Source organism: Ursus americanus, chromosome 28 (genome assembly GCF_024610735.1).
Source record: "Ursus americanus isolate L20-20 chromosome 28, mUrsAme1.1.p, whole genome shotgun sequence".
Lineage (NCBI taxonomy): Eukaryota > Metazoa > Chordata > Mammalia > Carnivora > Ursidae > Ursus > Ursus americanus.
The window spans coordinates 30,120,015-30,137,684 of record NC_142154.1 but is presented as its reverse complement, the minus strand read 5'-3'; the positions used below and the strand labels follow the sequence as shown (position 1 = coordinate 30,137,684).

General features: G+C 38.7%; 1 protein-coding gene across 2 annotated transcripts in view; it reads left to right on the top strand.

Moving 5' to 3' along the window:
* Nucleotides 1–2,495: 2,495 nt before the first annotated feature.
* The window catches only part of REC114 (REC114 meiotic recombination protein), a 98,459-nt gene continuing 83,284 nt past the window's right edge, over nucleotides 2,496–17,670 (top strand). For both annotated transcript variants that reach the window (XM_045795251.2, XM_045795250.2), the window contains exon 1: nucleotides 2,496–2,654. In XM_045795251.2, the coding sequence (XP_045651207.1) occupies nucleotides 2,496–2,654 (159 nt within the window). The remainder of the gene's footprint in view (nucleotides 2,655–17,670) is intronic.

Genomic DNA, 17,670 nt, shown 5'->3' with positions numbered 1-17,670 from the left:
TGCTTGTAATATCTGTGCTTTTATTGTATAAAATTGTATTGATATGTATTTTATTGTATAAAATATGTATTGATACATATTATATATATATATATATGTATATCTTTAAAAAAGAAATTACAATGACCGTTAAAAATATGGAGTAATTTGCTCAGTGTTCTGCCCCCTCTCCCCCACTCTCTCCATCCTCCTGCTAGACTATAAGCTTCAGGAGGGTAGAAGCTGTACCTGGTTTGTTCTCTACTGTATCCCCAGCACCAAGTACAGCATCTGGGACCTTCTGAAAGCCCAAGTCACATTTGTTAATATCATAAGTTTTTAAGAGCCTCTGTGCATTGTGCTGTGGCTTTCTTGTATCTCCCTTTGCAGACATGATCTGTTCTTGGCAGACGCTGGTGGCCCCAGAAGCTCAAGCACAGGTGCATTGTCTAGGAAGGGAGCTTGCAGGTGGGAAGCCAGCAGGGCCCTGGGTGTCCTTGGGCACTGACAGGGTCCCAACTGTGAGCACCATCTGCTCCTGTGAAGGGTGTCTGACAGCATCCACAGCCCTGGACCTGGAAGGTGAGTGCCTCTGAGACCGAATGTCAGGCTCCCATTCCCATCCTCCTGCCTACAGGGAGCCCATAGAAAGTCACTTTAACCCTGTGAATAGAAAGCACCAACATGTGTACTGCTTTGTAATTTACCAAGTATCTTCCCTCATATGATCTTATTTTATCCTTCCTCTGGTCCTGTAAGAAGGGTATGTGCTAACCCTATTTTACAGAGAGGTTAAGTGACTTCCCCAAGGTCACACGGCTGGCAAGTGGCGGAACTGGGACACACACCAAGTTTCTAACTATTTACTACTATATTAAGTGCAGTAGTGCTGTGTCATTTAAGGACCTTCAGAAGCAGTTTCTGAAACCTGAAATGGAAAGATAAGTAACATATATCCTCTGCCTTGACTGAGATTTATTCTGTATGCCTCTGAAAGATTAGCCTGCCTAGACCACCATTGTAACAGTGTCACCCTTCCTACACACATTTTCCATGCTCCTTATCACCTACCAAGTAAAATTCACTCTCCTTAGCTGCTGTTGAGTGCTCTTTTTGACCAACTCAATTTTGTGGCCTCATCTTCCTTGAAACACCTTCCACTCTGGCTGGTTATGTCACTATCACTATCTTCATCTCTGAAACTTTGCTCCTCAACCTGTCCTCTATATTTCTTTGGGGAACTTTTTCTCACCCTTCAAGTTCACACTGAAATGCCACTCTTCATCCGAATCCTTAGAGCACATGGTTTGTACCTTTTATGCGGCAGTAGCTATCGAGTATCACGGGTACCTCTCATTGTCTTCCTTGTAAGATCCTAGAAGGCTAGATACATGACTTACCCATTTCTGTAACCCCTATAGTGACCACTATAGTTACACACTGTGGATATTTCATTAGTGCTTTGTAAAGTGAATAAACTACCACCTCTCTAAACATTGTCCAAGCATTTACTACCCTTTGGCATTTAGTTTTAGAAATTATTTGCATTATAACTCTATTGTATGTGTTTGGTTAACATAGTCTCCATCCTCTGTATACTCTGCTTCTGGTTTGACACAGACTCAATGAATACCTAAATTCTTCGCGAGTGGGGCAGACACTTGGGAGAGATTGTGGAGACCACAGTTTCGCCCTGGATGTGTAACCCTGGACAAATCGCTTTTACCCTCAGGACCTTATTTTGCCTCCCATCTATTCAATGGGGGCAGTAATCTCTGTTTTGCTTCTTAAATTCACAAGGTTGTTGGGAGGACAAATGAAATAACAAATGTAGAAGTACTTTGTCGACTATAAATCACCCAGACCTGTCATTTAATTGCACCTGCTGCTTGACTAAGGCACACCTTTTATGGCCGGCGGCATCCCACCCTATAGGTGCTCTCTTTTGGCAAGAACTTGACCGTCTGGAGTACGTCCAGAGGGTCCTAGGATGAGGAGTAAAGAGCCTTACTTGCTGAACGGCGGGTGGAATTGATGCTTTGTTGTGATGGGTTTGGGGTGGGCAGGGACCTTACCATCTGAAAGGCTGCTGTAAGGGAAATACACTTGTCCACGCAGCGTCGGAGAGCCGGCCTAGTCCCAGCGCGTAGAAGTTACAGGGAGTCAGCCAGTTTTCGGAAACGTCCCATTCAGAGCTGCCGGCCCGTGACTTGGGCAGCCTGAGGGAAGGCGAGGGCTCCAATGCTGCAGAGTAGAGGCCAGCTACCATCATCTACAAGCGTCACAGCCCCACTTCCAGCTGGAAGTTCCTATCTCCACTTTGCCCGCCAACAGGAGAAGGCGCACGGGGTCCGGAGTGCCGCCCGCAACCCCAGCAGCCCCCCGCAGGAGTCTTCGGGGTCCGCCCATTGGCTTCCACTTGCGGGGAAGGTGGGCCTTGGGCCATCTCGCTTCCTGATTGGTTGGCTGCGCGGATTGGCAGGGCCCCGCCTGCCGTGCACTTCCAGAGGCCGGACATGGCTGAGGCGGGAAAAGAGCAGGCAGGCCTCGCGCTGCCGGGAGGAGGGGCGGCTCAGTGGCCTCTGCAGCGGTATGGCCGCTTCATGCCCTCGGGCACCGGAGAGCCGCCCGGGCCTGGTCAGGACGCTGGGGCAGCCTCTTCCCCCACATGGAAGGTGAGGCCTGAGGGCAGGAAAGGCCGCGAGGCGCTCAACCCCGAGGGCGGGTGGTGGGAAGGCCCGAGGCTAGCAGGCACACGGCCTGGTCCCCCGAATGCCACCCAGGCGGGAGGAGGGGACGCCGCGGCACTGGCAGGACTGGCTAGCCGACAACTAACAGGAAATATATATATATATAATCTCATAATTGGACCCAGTACATTCTCAAAATAATTACGCAAAGCAGTAATCCTATGTTCAACAGATTATTTATTGAGCAACAGTTATGTGTTAGAATATATTCAGGGTGCTGGGGATATGTCAGTGAACAAGATAGAAGTGGTCCCTGCCCTCATTTATGTTTTCATCCTAGTGGAGGACAGAGTATTGATCCAAATAACTTTATAATAATTTAAACCAGTTCCATACCCAATGTGGAAGGAAGGGTTGAATAGTCCATGACCAAGTTGTCATGCTAGGGGCAGTCAAGCACTCACACAGAAGAAGGACTATACTTGAATCCTTGCTTTGCCACCGAATTTCTCAGACCTTGGTTGAGTTATTGACCCTCTCTGTACCTTATTTAAGTTACCTTAAAATAGAGATAATTAATAGTATCCACTTCATAGGATTGTTCTGAGCAGTGAGTAAGTTAATATATATAAATTACTTCAAACAGTCCTGGTAAAATTATATAAGGGTTTGCTGTTACTATTTTTTTATTGTTGCGGTTGTGGTATATTTTAATGCCAAGAGTTGCTAGTCATTCAGTTCCTTTTGGTCTGGTTTGACTGTTGGATGTGGACAGTGAAGTTTTGGATTATGTCCGTGATTGTGTATGTTAGTGTGGTTTGGGCAGCAGAGGGTAGAAGAGTAAAAGAACAAATATTTCAGGTAGCGTTTGCAGCATGTGCAAAGCCCTACACCTGGAAAACCTCAGCACGTATAATGTACAGAGAAAAAGAATAAGGCTGGTACTTAGAGAACAAAGGGAGTGATAGCATAAGGTGAGCTTATCTGGAGAGGTAGACAGGTGCCTTGTGAACACTGTCCTAAAGCCAGTTGGAAGCCACTGAAGGTTTTAAGTAGGAGAATTTTCATATTTGAAAGATCACTCTGGCTGAAGCCTGAAGACAGAGTTGAAGGGAATATGAGTAGATTGAGGAAGACCTGTTGTTGCAGACAAGTGATGATAATGACTTCCAACCAGAGTGGGGGTGGTTTGGAGAGGATGGCAGTAGGGATAGGGAAATTGGACATATTAAAATTACATTTTGGAGGCCAAAATGATAGGACTCGGAGGTTGATTGGATATGGGTGGTAGGAGTAAAGGATTTCTGGGCTTCTAGCAGGAGCAACTGGGTAGAAGGTTGGGGAATGGAAAGCATTGGAGGAGGAACAGGAGAGAAAGATCCAAGGCTTCAGTTTTGGATGTATTGAGTTAAAATGTGTTTGTGAAGCATTCAAGTGGAGCTGTTGAATAAGTAGTTGGGTATACTGGTGTAGAAGAAAGATGTGGGCTGGAGATGAATGTGTCATCAGCATGAAGGTGAAATTTATAGTTGTGAGATTCCAGGAGATTCCAGGACCAAGTCCCAAGGTGGCCCAACATTTGTAGGTTAGTTAGAGGGGACAGAGTCACTAAAGAAGATTGACAGGGGACAGCAAGTTGGAGAGGCACCCAGGAGAAAGCAGGTCCATCAAAGCTGCAGAAAGTTATTTTAAGAGGGAGAGAACAGTGAACTTTGTTGAATGATGCTGCAAAGTGGAGAAAAATGGTGACTAAGGGATGTCCATTGAATTTAGCAACGTGAAGGTCCTCATGGTCTTACCAAGAGAAGTTTCAGTGAAGTGAAGTGGTGGAAGCCAGATAAGGTAGGCTGAAGGGTGACTGGTAGGTGAGGGAGTGGAGCCACCATACCTAGACAATTCTGAGAGGCTTGGCTGTGGATGAGAGTGAAGATGGGGCATAATAAATTGTTTACCAAATTCTCGAATATTAGAGCTAGGGAACTACTTAAAGTTTGATATCAATATATCTAGAACCATAAAAAAGGCATTTAGTGCCTAGTTGTACTCTTGCAGAATGCTATATCCTGAGAAATTATATAGGCTGCAAACACAGAAAAGGATGAATAAAGTTACATTGAAGGACGACTGATCTATAATTGTGTTTTGAGGAATATTTAATTTCTGAGACTGCCCAACACGTTCCTTCATACCTTCTCTCAACACCCCTTCAAACCCTTTCTCCTAAGGCATCTGCATTGGGTGCATTGGCTCAGATGCATATGGGTAACTCTCAGATTCTTATCCTGCAACCAGAGACCATGGACATTTGGCTATTGTAAGGAGTTCATTGTTATTACAGTTATTTTTCCCTTCTTTTTGCAAAGCTCTTCATAATTGCTTATGAGGAATGGCACTTTTCAACAGTTTTCAAATGTTTGGCATAAAGCCACAGCTACAGTGACAAGAGATGAAGTTGGCTTTTGCAGTGCTTTTGAAAACTGAACATTTGTACCTTCCTTTGAATCTGTGCTGAAGCATCCTACCTGCTGTGATCAGTTTCAGCCTAGGTCTGTCATTTTTCTTTTTGGAAAAACGAAAGAGAAAACAAGATTTGTTCTATTTTATGTGCATTGTGACTATTGTGCAATAGTAATAATAAAAGATGAGCCATCTAAAGAACTGTACTAAGTCCCATGTGAATTTCTTATTTTAAAAATATGTGATACCTGCAGTAAAAAATATGTGTTAGGTAAAGCATAAAAATATATTATTGTGAAGGATAGAGTCATTCTGGTCATTTTTTCCCTAGGGAACGTTCAAGCTGAACCTTGGTTTAAAGTACTTTGAGTTTTTTCATTTTTTTTCTAGAAATTATAGGAAGAACTGATCTGGTATTGTTCTATATAGTTTTTAATTACAGAAATTTTGTCATGATGGCCGCATGCTAGTTGCCACAAAAATGTTGACTCAAGAGAAAATATGGATAGTACAACAAGTCTCCTAAGGCTTGAAATCCTGGTTGAGAGGGGAGGTCAAGTCTGAGACGTAAATATTATATTTAGAACATCTTATATATGTTTATCTATTTGATTCATTTGTCTGAATTGAATTATTCTTATGAAAAGTAACTATCTGGAGATAAATTAACCAACAGTTTGGAAGCAAATAAGCTTTTTATAATACTGTAAAAAAAAAAGTGTGAAAAAAATCAAGGGTTTAGAACTATGCTACTCAGACTTCATTGTGCATAGAAATCACAAGGGGATTCTTTTTTAATGCAAATTCCGACTCAGTAGGTCTGGTATGCGGAACAAAATTCTGTTGTTCTAGCAAGTTTCCAGGTGATGCTGATGCTGCTGGTTCTAGAACCATACTTAGAGAGGCAAGGGTTTAGAAGAACTTGCATGAAATGGGCAGCCATACAGTAAAATTAATAAAATGAATTCATGGAGTTATGAAGTAAGGCAGTCAGATTCATAATGAATATGCAAATGTCTTGTTAATAGGGTTAATATTTAAGCCATCTGTCATTTAAGTGGAATGAGCAAATGAAATACAAACTTGAACTTGGTTTTAATTCCTTACATCTGTTAGCCCAAGCCTTTCTGAAAAGATTATCATAATAACAGATTGGTCCATTTTGTGTATTTTATATCTGAATATAATTTAGCCTACTAATTTGAGAATAATTTTGAAAGGTGATGTTAAATTGTAGTTTGCTTTTAAATTAAAGTTTTATCATGTTTTTCAGATTCCAGGATTTCTTAGCCATGCCCTAATTGGTTGAACCTGACAATTTATTTTTTCCTTTCAAAGGGAAAAAAAATCAACCTTTAATTTTTATAGGAGGAACTTAAAATAATTGCCCTACTTAGAAATTAAGAAATAGAATATGAAGTTTGTACTTGAGATGAACTTCTAAATGCAGATTCAACATAAGATATACTCTCAACAGTGTCCTTTTTTCATTGTATTCCTAGTGCCTGCATATTAACTCGCATGTGGTTGCTTGTTGCTCAGTGAATGTTTGAGTGTGTACTAACGTTTCCAAACTTTCCTTACGATACTGTGATAATTATGGCATGATAGTTACTATTTATTAGGTATATACTTTGGTTTATTTCTTACAGAAGTCCTATGAAGCAAATATTGTCATACCGTTTTATAGATAGGTAAACTAAAACTCAAAGAGGTTCAGTGGCTTGCCCAGGAACACAGGGATAAGTTAAGAATAAGGAATTTATTCAGAGCCTGGTTTTCCTGCCTCTAAAGATTGTGCTTTTAACCACTATGCTGTTTGTCTTCAAAGTGTTAATATTTTATATAGGGAATAGCACTTCAATTACGTAGATGAAGGATTTTGAGATTCACACAAGAACGCAAATGATAAAAATGATAGTTTTTTTTAAGGAAAAATGTAAGATTCAGTAAAACCCAAAGAAAATGATTTTTAAAATAGTAAAATTGTAGTTCTTCTTTACATGTGTGGTAAGTTTTGATTGGATGCCTGATGTTGTGAATTTTGCCCTGTTGGATGCAGGATATTTTTGTGTCCCTATATATATTCTTGAATTTTCTGGGATAAGTTATCTGGAAACAGTTTGATCCTTTCAAGTCTTGCTTTTAAGCTGTGTCAGGTGGGACCAGAGCAGCATTTGACCTAAGGCTAATTTTTTTCTCACTCCTGAGGCAAAACTCTTCAGGGTATTCCACCCAGTGCCCTGTAAATCATGAGGGTTTCCACCCTAGCTGATGACAACGGGCACTATTCCCTGCCCTATGTGAGGTCTTGGGATTGTTCCCTTAAATCTTTTCAAGTGGTTCTTTGCCCAGCCTCACATATGTGTATATATATCGACGAGTTGAGGAATCTCTGCAGGTGTCAGGAGTTTTCTTTCTGGTATTCTGTCCTGTGAACTGTAGCCACACTGTCCTCCCTGGACTCACAGCTCTGTGCCCTCAACTCAGGGAAACCTCATCCTGTTCTGCCTGGGCTCCTTCTCTTGGTACTTTGGCCTGGAAACTTTGTCTAAGAAGTAATCTAGGGCAGTTGTAAGGCTCACCTCCTTTGTTTTCCATTATTATCTCAGGAGTCATGGTTTTTATTACCTGACATCCAGTGTCTTGAAAACTGTTGTTTCCTCTAATTTGTTTGGTTTTTTTAGTTGTTTGAGGCAGGAGGGTAAGTTTGGTCTCTGTTACCTTGTTGGCCAGAAATGGAAGTCCATAGTGGGTCATTTGATTCAGTTCTACTTGGTCATTTTCCACTTCAGTTCATCAGTCTGACAAAATAATATTAAATTGTCTACTGGCTGCTTAGCATTTAGTTAGGCACTGGAGAGGCTATGGAACTGTCCTTGTGTTTCATCACCATCTTAAAATATCGGAGCACTCAAGCACAGGTTTATAAGAATGGGTAGGGCCTGATCATAGAGCAGTGTTTGTCAAGGTGTAATGGGCTGACTGCTTTCAACAGTCTCTTGGGGTGCTTGTTGAAAATGCAGTTTCGTGATTCCTGTGCTAGACCTAATGAATCAAAATCTCTGGGGGTGACGCTCTAGTTATGTTTACATACTGCAGTCCATCCTCATGCCCCAATTCTGAAGAAAGTTGGGGATGAAGGAATAATTGACAAAGTAATACTGATACTGTATGGCTCTTTACAATTTGTATTTTTGTCAGCCTCTTCCAATTTAATTCTCACCACTCTTTAGATCTATCTTACTACCATTTTATAGAAGAAGCTGAGGCCTGCCTAGGTTAAATGGCTCGTCAAAGATTTACATAGGAAGTAGAACTCATTCTAAAACTCAGGTCTTCCTCAAGCCAGTCCTTATTGTGCTGTACCCCACCCACTTTCTACAGTGGTATTATTTATTATTCTCCACATGAAAGTGCAGGGCTGGTATGACATTCCACAATATCAGGAACTAAGGAGCTTTCTGTTTTGTTCCTCTGCCAGGCGTGGCCATGGTCTAATAGTCCAAGATAGAAGTGATATTTAGACAGCTTGGTGGAGGAAGGGATCAAGAAGTAACAAAAGGGGGGCGCCTGGGTGGCTCAGTTGTTAAGCCTCTGCCTTTGGCTCAGGGCGTGATCCCGGCGTTCTGGGATCGAGCCCCACATCAGGCTCCTCCGCTGGGAGCCTGCTTCTTCCTCTCCCACTCCCCCTGCTTGTGTTCCCTCTCTCGCTGGCTGTCTCTCTGTCAAATAAATAAATTTTAAAAAATCTAAAAAAAAAAAAAAAAAGAAGTAACAAAAGGATATATACTTGCTGTCTCTTAAGGAAGATTTCCCATAAGCTGCCACATGATACTACCTCCTACAGCACAGTGGCCAGAACTTAGAGCTGTGGCAATCCTAACTACATGGACAGCTGGCATATGTAGTCTGTATTCCACAAGATCATGTGTCCAGCTAAAACCCAGGGGTTCTATTACCATATAGAAGGGAAAATAGGTATTGAAGAACAGCTAGAAATGTGCCACACACTTTCCTCTTCTGAATCTGGAGACTTGTAAGAAATGAAGGCTTATTCCTAGGGTCCCTGGCTGGAATTCAAGGGCATTTGCTTGCTTGCTTGCTTGCTTTTTTTCTTTCTTTCTTTTTTAGATTTTATGTATTTATTTGAGAGAGAGAAAGAGAGAGAGAACACAAGCAGGGGGAGTGGCAGAAGGAGAGGGAGAGGGAGAAGCAAACTCCCTGCCAAGCAGGGAGCCTGATGCAAGGCTCAGTCCCAGGGCCGTGGGATCATGACCTGAGCTGAAAGCAGATACTTAGCCAACTGAGCCACCCAAACACCCCTCAAGGGCATTTTCTAATAACAATAGCAATAACCAAAATGCCCTGTTATTTAGTGAGTAATTACAATATGGCCATAGACATATACCTTACTTGTGGCTTTTTTTTTTTTTTGGTCTGTGTGTTATGCTCTTGTAATTGTGTTTATTATTATTATTACTATTAACACTTAGCATTTCTATGAAAAAGCAGAAACAAAATACTGAATTTTACAGTTTGGTAATGGTTATGTAGCAGAATCACTTTCATTAGCATATATATTCTATTAGTTTGTTGAAATAATTTGTGAGTCACTTTAGTTACCAAGAGGGAAGCAGCTGACAGCCTACTTAGCAATCTTGCATGTTTTTCATATTTTGTAATGCATAAATCCCTTAGGGCTATATATATATATATATATATATAGCCCTAAGGGGGCTATATATATATATATATATAGCCCTAATATATAGAGCTGTGACACTTTCTGAGGGGTCTTAAAAGCAGGAAAAAAAACCCCTTAATTGAGTACATAAGTTGTCACATCTGAAGAGTAACACTCTTTTAACCTTTCATCTAAGATAAGTACATTTGAAATACTTTTCTGTATTTTCATGTATTTCTTTTAACTTTTTTCTGTTTATTTATTTATTTAAAAAAATTTTTTTAGAGAGGGAGATGGGAGGGTGGGACAGAGGGCAAGAGGGAGAGAGAGAACCTTAAGCAGTCTCCACACGCAGCACAGAACCCAATACGGGGCTCTGTACAGCAACCCATGAGATCATAACCTGAGCTGAAATCAAAAGTCAGTCACTTAACTGACTGAGCCATCTAGACACCCCCTTTTCTTTCTTTCTTTTTAACTTTAGATTAGTGTCATAGTACAGTCTTGCCCAAATACATGCATATAAAATATTAGAAGACTCTGATTTAACCAGTGTGTAAGCTGTGCCTGAAAAGCCAACTTGTAATACAGGCAAGTTATATATTTGAGTGTGTCTTACCATATTGATGTTGAAATACCACAATATACAGAGGTCAAGTTGATGTAAATCTTCTTCACCCCATTTTAATGAGTTTTAGGTGTATAACATAATGATTTCAAATATGTATATATTGTGAAATGATTACCACAATAAGTTTAGTTAATATCCATAACCTTACATAGTCACAAATGTTTTTCCTTGTGATGAGAACTTTTTTTTTTAAAGATTTTCTTTATTTATTTGATGGAGAGATAGAGCATGAGCAGGGGGAGGGGCAGAGGGAAAGGGACAAGCGGACTCCCCTCTCAAAGTGGAGCTCTTCACAGGGCTTAATGGAGGGGCGGGGAGAGGTTGGATCCCAGGACCCTGAGATCATGACTTGAGTGGACAGAACCACCCAGGTGCCCTAGTGATGAGAACTTTAAAGATCTATCCCCAGCAAGTTTCAAATATACAATACAATATTGTTAGCTATAGTCATCATATTGTATATTAACATCCCCAGAACTTATACGTGGAAGCTTGTACCTTTTGATCACGTTCAGGTATTTTGTCCACCCCCCATCTCTATTCTCCACCAATCCATTCTCTGCTTCTATGAGTTTGGTTTTATTTAGGTTTCACATGTAGGTAAGATAGCAGTATTTATCTTTCTGTGTCTGGCTTATTTCACTTAGTATAATGCCTTCAAGGTTCATTCATATTGTCGCAAATGGCAGGGTTTCCTTCTTTTTATGGCTGAGTAATATTCTATTGTATGTATGTGTATATGTCTCAGATTATCTTTATTCTTTCATCTGTCCAAGTCTTGACTATTACAAACAATGCTGCAGTGATCAAGGAGGTGCATATATCTCTTCAAGATAGTGATTTCATTGCCTTCAGGTATGTACCTGGAAGTGGATTTGCTGGATCATGTGGTATTTCTTTGAAATTTTTTTTTCGAGGAACCTTTATATTGTTTTCCTTTGTGGTTGTACCAATTTAGATTCTCACCAACAGCATACAAGTGTTCCCTTTTCTCCATATCCTTGCCATCATGTGTTATCTTGTGTCTTTTTGATAATAGCCATTCTAACACATGTGAGGTGATAACTCGTGATTTTTCATTTATATGTCCCTGATGATTAGTGATATTGAACACCAGAATATGTATCTTTTGAACATCTTTGGGAAAATGTCTTTTCAGGTCCTTTGCCCATTAAAAAATTGGATTATTTGCTTTTTTGCTGTTGAGTTACATGAGTTGCTTACGTATTTTTGGATGTTAAGCCCCTGTTAGATATGTGGTTTGCAAATATTTTCTCCCATTCCATGGTTGTCTTTTCATTTTATTAATCATTTCTTTTGCTGCGCAGAAACTTGTTAGTTTGATGTAGTCCACTTGCCTGTTTTTGCTTCTGTTGCTTGTGCTTTAGGTATCATATCCAACAAATCGTTACCTAGACTAGTGTCAAAGAGCTTTTTCCCTGTGTTTTCTTTTAGAAGTTTTATGGCTTCAGGTCCTACGTTTTAGTCTTCAATCCCCTTTGAGTTAATTTTTGTGAGTGATGTAAGACGGGGGACTAGTTTCATTTTTTTTACATGTGAATATCCGGTTTTCCCAGCACTGGGTTTATTGAAGAGACTATCTTTTTTCCATTGAGTATTCTTGGCTCCCTTGTCAAATATTAGTTGACTGTATATGCATGGGTTTATTTCTGGGTTCTCTATTATGTTCCATTGGTCTGTGTGCCTGTTTTTATGCCAATACCATACATACGTTTTTTATGACCTAAATCTTAAGCCACATTTAGGTTAGGAACTAGAAGGAAGAGAAGATGTGAATATGATAAATGTTTTCTCTGACACCTTAAAATTAAGATCTTTTTGTGTGATGACTTGGTCATTAGAGATAACATTTTTCTTTGAGCTTTCCGTATTGTGCTAATGTGAACATTCCAGTAAAATGCTAAATCATCATTCATTAAAAGTATTTCCCAAGAACTGGAAATAAGTAATTTTTTTCCTCAGACGTCTAGATTATATTAGGCATTGTGATATTTGGAATTTGTAGAGTTAGGACACTGCATGTAGTATCCTTGTCCTTAGCAGTAAGTTGAATACCTTTACTTAATCATACTTATACCTAGTCAACAAAGAAAATGGAAGCCTCTAGTAAAACTTTTTGTTATAAAGAAATTAAAACATAAAGATACAGAAAATAATGTAGTAAACCCACATGTATGTGTCACCAGCTTCAACAGTCATCAGCTCACGACCAGTCTGGTTTCCTCTATATCCTATCCATGTCCATTGTGTTAATATGAAGGAAATTTCAGATATCATACCATTTTATCAATTATTTCAATTATCTCTAAAAGGTAAGGACTTTAAAAAAAAAACACCATTTTTGCCCTAAAAAGTTCCTTGATATTATCAAATATTCAGTGTTCAAATTTCTAGTAGTCTCTTAAGTGTCATAATTCTCTTTCAACAGGACCATCCATTGTGATTGGTATATCTTTTAATCTCTATGTTTTCTTTGATGTGTTTCCCTGACCCACCTTTCTCCCTTCCTTGCAATTTGTTGGGAAAAAAACCCAAAAAAACAAAAAAACAGGTTCTACAGAGTTTTTGTGGATTTTGCCGACTGCATCTCCGTGGTGCAGTTAATATGATCCTTTGGCCTCTGTATTTCTTGTGAATTGATAGTTGAAGCTGGAAGTGTGATCAAGTTCAGGTTGGGTTTTTTTGTTTTTGTTTTTTTGGCAAGAGTACTTAAAGGGGTTTGGTTTTCTTCCTGTTGGAAGTATATAGTACCTGGTTTATTTCTCTTTGTGATGTTGCAGCTAGAGCCTAGAGCTCTGGAGCCGTTAATTAGGAGTTGCAAAAGGTGATAATCTAATTTTATCGGTTTTTTTCTTCATTTATTATTTGGAATATAAAAATATTTCATATTCTGTATAGAAGTAAGAAAAAGTTCTTCATATTTACTAAAGTTTACATGGTGATTGGTTTGTATAGGAGAGGTAGGATAAATGCTTAATTCTTTGCCATCATTTACCACTTAAAATTTTTTTTTTAGAATCCTCTAATGCTGGAGAGTGACTTTTTTATTTTTAAGACTGGAAGCTTTTAAGGTCTTCCTCTATCCTTTCGATTCAGAATTTTTATCAGGATGTGTCTAGTATGTTGATTTCCCCACCCCCCACCATCAATGCGTGGGACTTGAACCACTTGTATTTTCTGTCTCATGCCTTTCTGCAATCATGGGATAGTTCCTGTTTGTTGAATCATTGCTTTTCCTCAGTCTCTTTCTCCCTCTCGGCTTTAGCTGTTATTAACATTTGTTCTGGATCTGAGTCTTTGCTCCATATTATCTTATCTTACACACATGAGTTCTTCCTCTTTGTAGTTTTGCTCTGTGTTTCTAAATATTTCTCCTGCTTGCTTTTTCAGACCATTAATTTGGTTTCAACAATGTCCATCCTGTTCTTCAATTAAGCAACTGAGTTTTTTCCTTAGTTTTTATATTTATAAGTCATATATTTAGCTCTAAGACTCTGCTTAAGTGTTCTTAATTATATGTATTACTATAATTATGTGTGTGTGTGTGTGTGTGTGTGTGTGTGTATTTTGTTTGTTTTTGTTTTTTGTTCAGGCTGTTGTGCATCTCCTTTGACAGTTTTATTCCACTAGGAGCCACCTATTCTGGGTTTTCTGTTTGTTCTTCATTACATTAGCCTACTGGGTATATTGTTATTTTCCTTTGTCTAACTTACGCTTCTTTTTACCCTTGTGGCTCAAGTCCTACAGTGAATGTATATCTTAAGTGGTAAATGTTGGGAGGCATATGAGTCTCAGCCTTCTGGGCCTTCCGCAAAGGAGTAGGAAGGACTCCTCTAAGTAAGTTGTCCAGCTCCATTGTGAGTTCTTAGAGGCTGGGAGACCAGTAGAAATTTCAGATACACAGGCTGGTATTGCTCTTTTCCTTGGGGTTCCATCAGTTTCTACTGGTAGATTTCTTTCCCAAGAACTGGGACATTCCTATCTTTGTCCCAGGGTTCTTTGCTCAGAGGAGGGCCTCCTTTCTCTTGGGGGTGGAGAAAATATGCCACCTCTTTTTATCTGGATCCTAGGACCTCAACCCATCCTTCTGGCCCATTTAGATGCTGATTTTTAGTAACTGCTCAAGGAGAGGTCATTGGTATTTGATTTGAATTTGGGAAGAGAAGACTGCAAGGATGCAAACGACTGTTTTTTCTAACCTCCTTGGAAGTCTCTAATTAGACATTTTCAGAGTGTATGAGCATACTATAAAAATCTTTTGGATGAAGGATTGCAACAAATACCTGAAAAATAGTAAGTATTGAATTCCCAGTTATCTGGTTAACCCTCTAATGCCTTCAAGTCTTTGCTCAAGCCTTACCTTCTCAGTATGCCTACCCTGACCACCCTGTTTGTATTGTAACTTTCATGCCCTGTCTTTACACTCCTGTTCCCCTTACCTTGCTTTATTGTTTCCCTACCTCCTGTACTTTCCTATGTACAAGATAATTTACTTATTTATTATGTTTACTTATTACTTATTTACTTATTATTATGTTAAATGATGTGCCCAGAGCATCTGACACCCAGAATGGATAAATTTTTAACACTCAACTCCCCTGAGTGATGACATTATTTTTATTAAATTTCCAGAAATGAAATTATTCATTTATTATGTAGATTGTAAACTCTTTTATTGAGCTTCATTATTATAATCATGGCAGTAAAATAAATAAGAAAAGGGAAATACACACTATAGTACAAGGCAGGAAAAAAAGCACAACTCTTTAGCCAATTGTTTTTACATCTAGTTAACTTCTGAACTTTGATTCTTTGCTTAGAGGCTGATATTTTATGTAATTAATCACCCACAAACTAACAAGTGATTAAAAAACCTGAATCTCCAGTGGTACAATTTAGGCAACTGATGATAAAATTACTGTTTTATTCTTTTTTGTTCTTTAGTTTGGAACATTTAATAATTTTAAAATAATGTTAAAGGTACTGCTCAAGTTTAGTAAAATATGTTGAGTGTGAACTAAAATTTGCACTTAAACAAAAATGTTCTACCTTGTTGCTTGCACTCTTGTTTCATTGTTTAAAAATTTAAACACAAATATAAATACCAAGAGGTCCTATAAAATGACAATATTGGAGTAACTCAAATCTGTTTGTCTTTACAATCCCTGTGCTATCACTGTTTATTTTGAATATAGTTTAAATGCAGAAGAATGTAGTATCACAGGATTGAAGTGAACTCCGTCCTAAGAAAGGGTTGGAGATAAGAACTTTGCACTAAGCAAACTTGAAGTATGTCAAATCTTTGTGAGCTATTCTTGAAAAAATATATGTGGTTAAGTATGCATATATGTGGGCCAACGTTATAATTGGGAATTTCCCAAATGAATGTGTAAAAAGCAAAGTTTATTAAAGAATAAATAATAAAACTCTGACAATTTGAAGCTTACAAATGTTTTATTCAAACTTAGCAGTAACTAGCAGTTGTTTAGAACTAAGACCAACAAAAGACTTTTTCAGGGAGGGGTAGTTTATCTGTGACATTGGTTAGAATTGTGGGCACATGGTGGTAGTAAAAATCAGATTGCTTGTTAGTCTGTTTGACTATTGTGTAAAAATTCTTGACAAAGCATTCCCTAATTGCCTGAACCAGGGTTGACTGCTCTCAACATCCCACCTTTAGAAGGCCACTAATTATGCTTGTTTACTGTAGTCTGTACTCTTACCCTGCATCCCATCCCACATTAGCTCCAGGTAGGCAGCTAATATTTTGTTCAATTATGTATCCCATCTAAAAAAAAAATGCTTGGCATCTAGTAGGTGCTCAATAAATATTTGTTGAATGAACAAATAAATGAATGAAGTCAAGGTCAGGGACATTCCTTTCTATGTTTTTTCTTTCCCAAGTATTTATAAAAGAAATCACTTTATAGTGGGTACTTTGTTAATATTAACTGACTGAAATGCTTGATATGTGGTGTCTTTAATCTCTACAAAGGAATTTAGAATTTTGATTGTTGCTGCTGTAACAAAATGCCACAAACTTAGTGGCTTAAGACAACTCAAACTTGCTTATAGTTCTGGCAGTCAGAAGTCTGAACTAGGTCCTAACAGGGCTAAAATCAAGATGTCAGCAGGGCTGCATTCCTTCCGGAGGCTCTAGGGGAGAATGTTTCTTGCCTGTTCCATCCGGCCTCTAGAGGCTGCCTGAATTCCTTGCCTTTTAATACTACCTTCCATCTTCAAAGCAGTCACTTTCCCTTCTCTGATTCTTCTGCCTCCCTCTTTCCCTTGTAAGAATACTTATGATTATATTGGGCTCACCTGTATAATCCAGGATACTCACCCGTCTCAAGATCCTTAACCTGAATTACCTCTGCAAAGTCCCCTTTGCCATGTAAAATATATTCACAGGTTCCAGGGATTAGGACATGGAAATCTTTGAGGGACCATTATTCTGCTTACCTGAGTATCTTACCAATACTAAATATTCCTATCCATGAACAAAATATCTCTCTCCATATATTTATGTGTTCTTAAATTTCCGTCAATTTTCAGTGTGCAGATCTTTCACTTTGTCATATTTAACCCTAAGTATTTCATATTTGTGATGCTGTTATTAATTTTGATGTTTTTAAAATTTCAACTTCTAATTGTTCTTTACAAGTTTGTACAAATTTAGTTTTCATTTATTGCTTTTGTATCCTGCAGTCTTTCTAAAATTCATTTACTCTGGGAAAATCAATTGGATTTTCTACATAAATGGTCATGTTGTCTGAATTAAGATAATTTTACCTCTTTCTTTCTTTTATTTATTTTTCTTGCCTGATTACAATGGTTAGAATCTCCAGGATGACGTTGAATAACTAACGTCGTTGTCTTGTTCTTCATCTTAGAGAGAAAGCTTTCGGTCTTTCCTGCCAACTGTAGGTTTTTCATAGATGCCCTTCGTCAGCTCGAGGAAGTTCCTTCTATTACTGGTTTGCTGAGTTTTTAAATCAGGAATGGATGTTGGTTTTTGTCAAATGCTTTTTCTATATTTTCTCATTATTGAGGTGATTATATGGTTTTTCTTTTTTAGTTTATTAACATGGTGAATTATATTCAGTTCAAAATACTTCCTAATTTTTCTTTTAATTTCTTATTTACCCATGGGTTATTTAGAAGTGTATTACTTAGTTTCAAAATATTGGGTTGTTTTTTTTTTT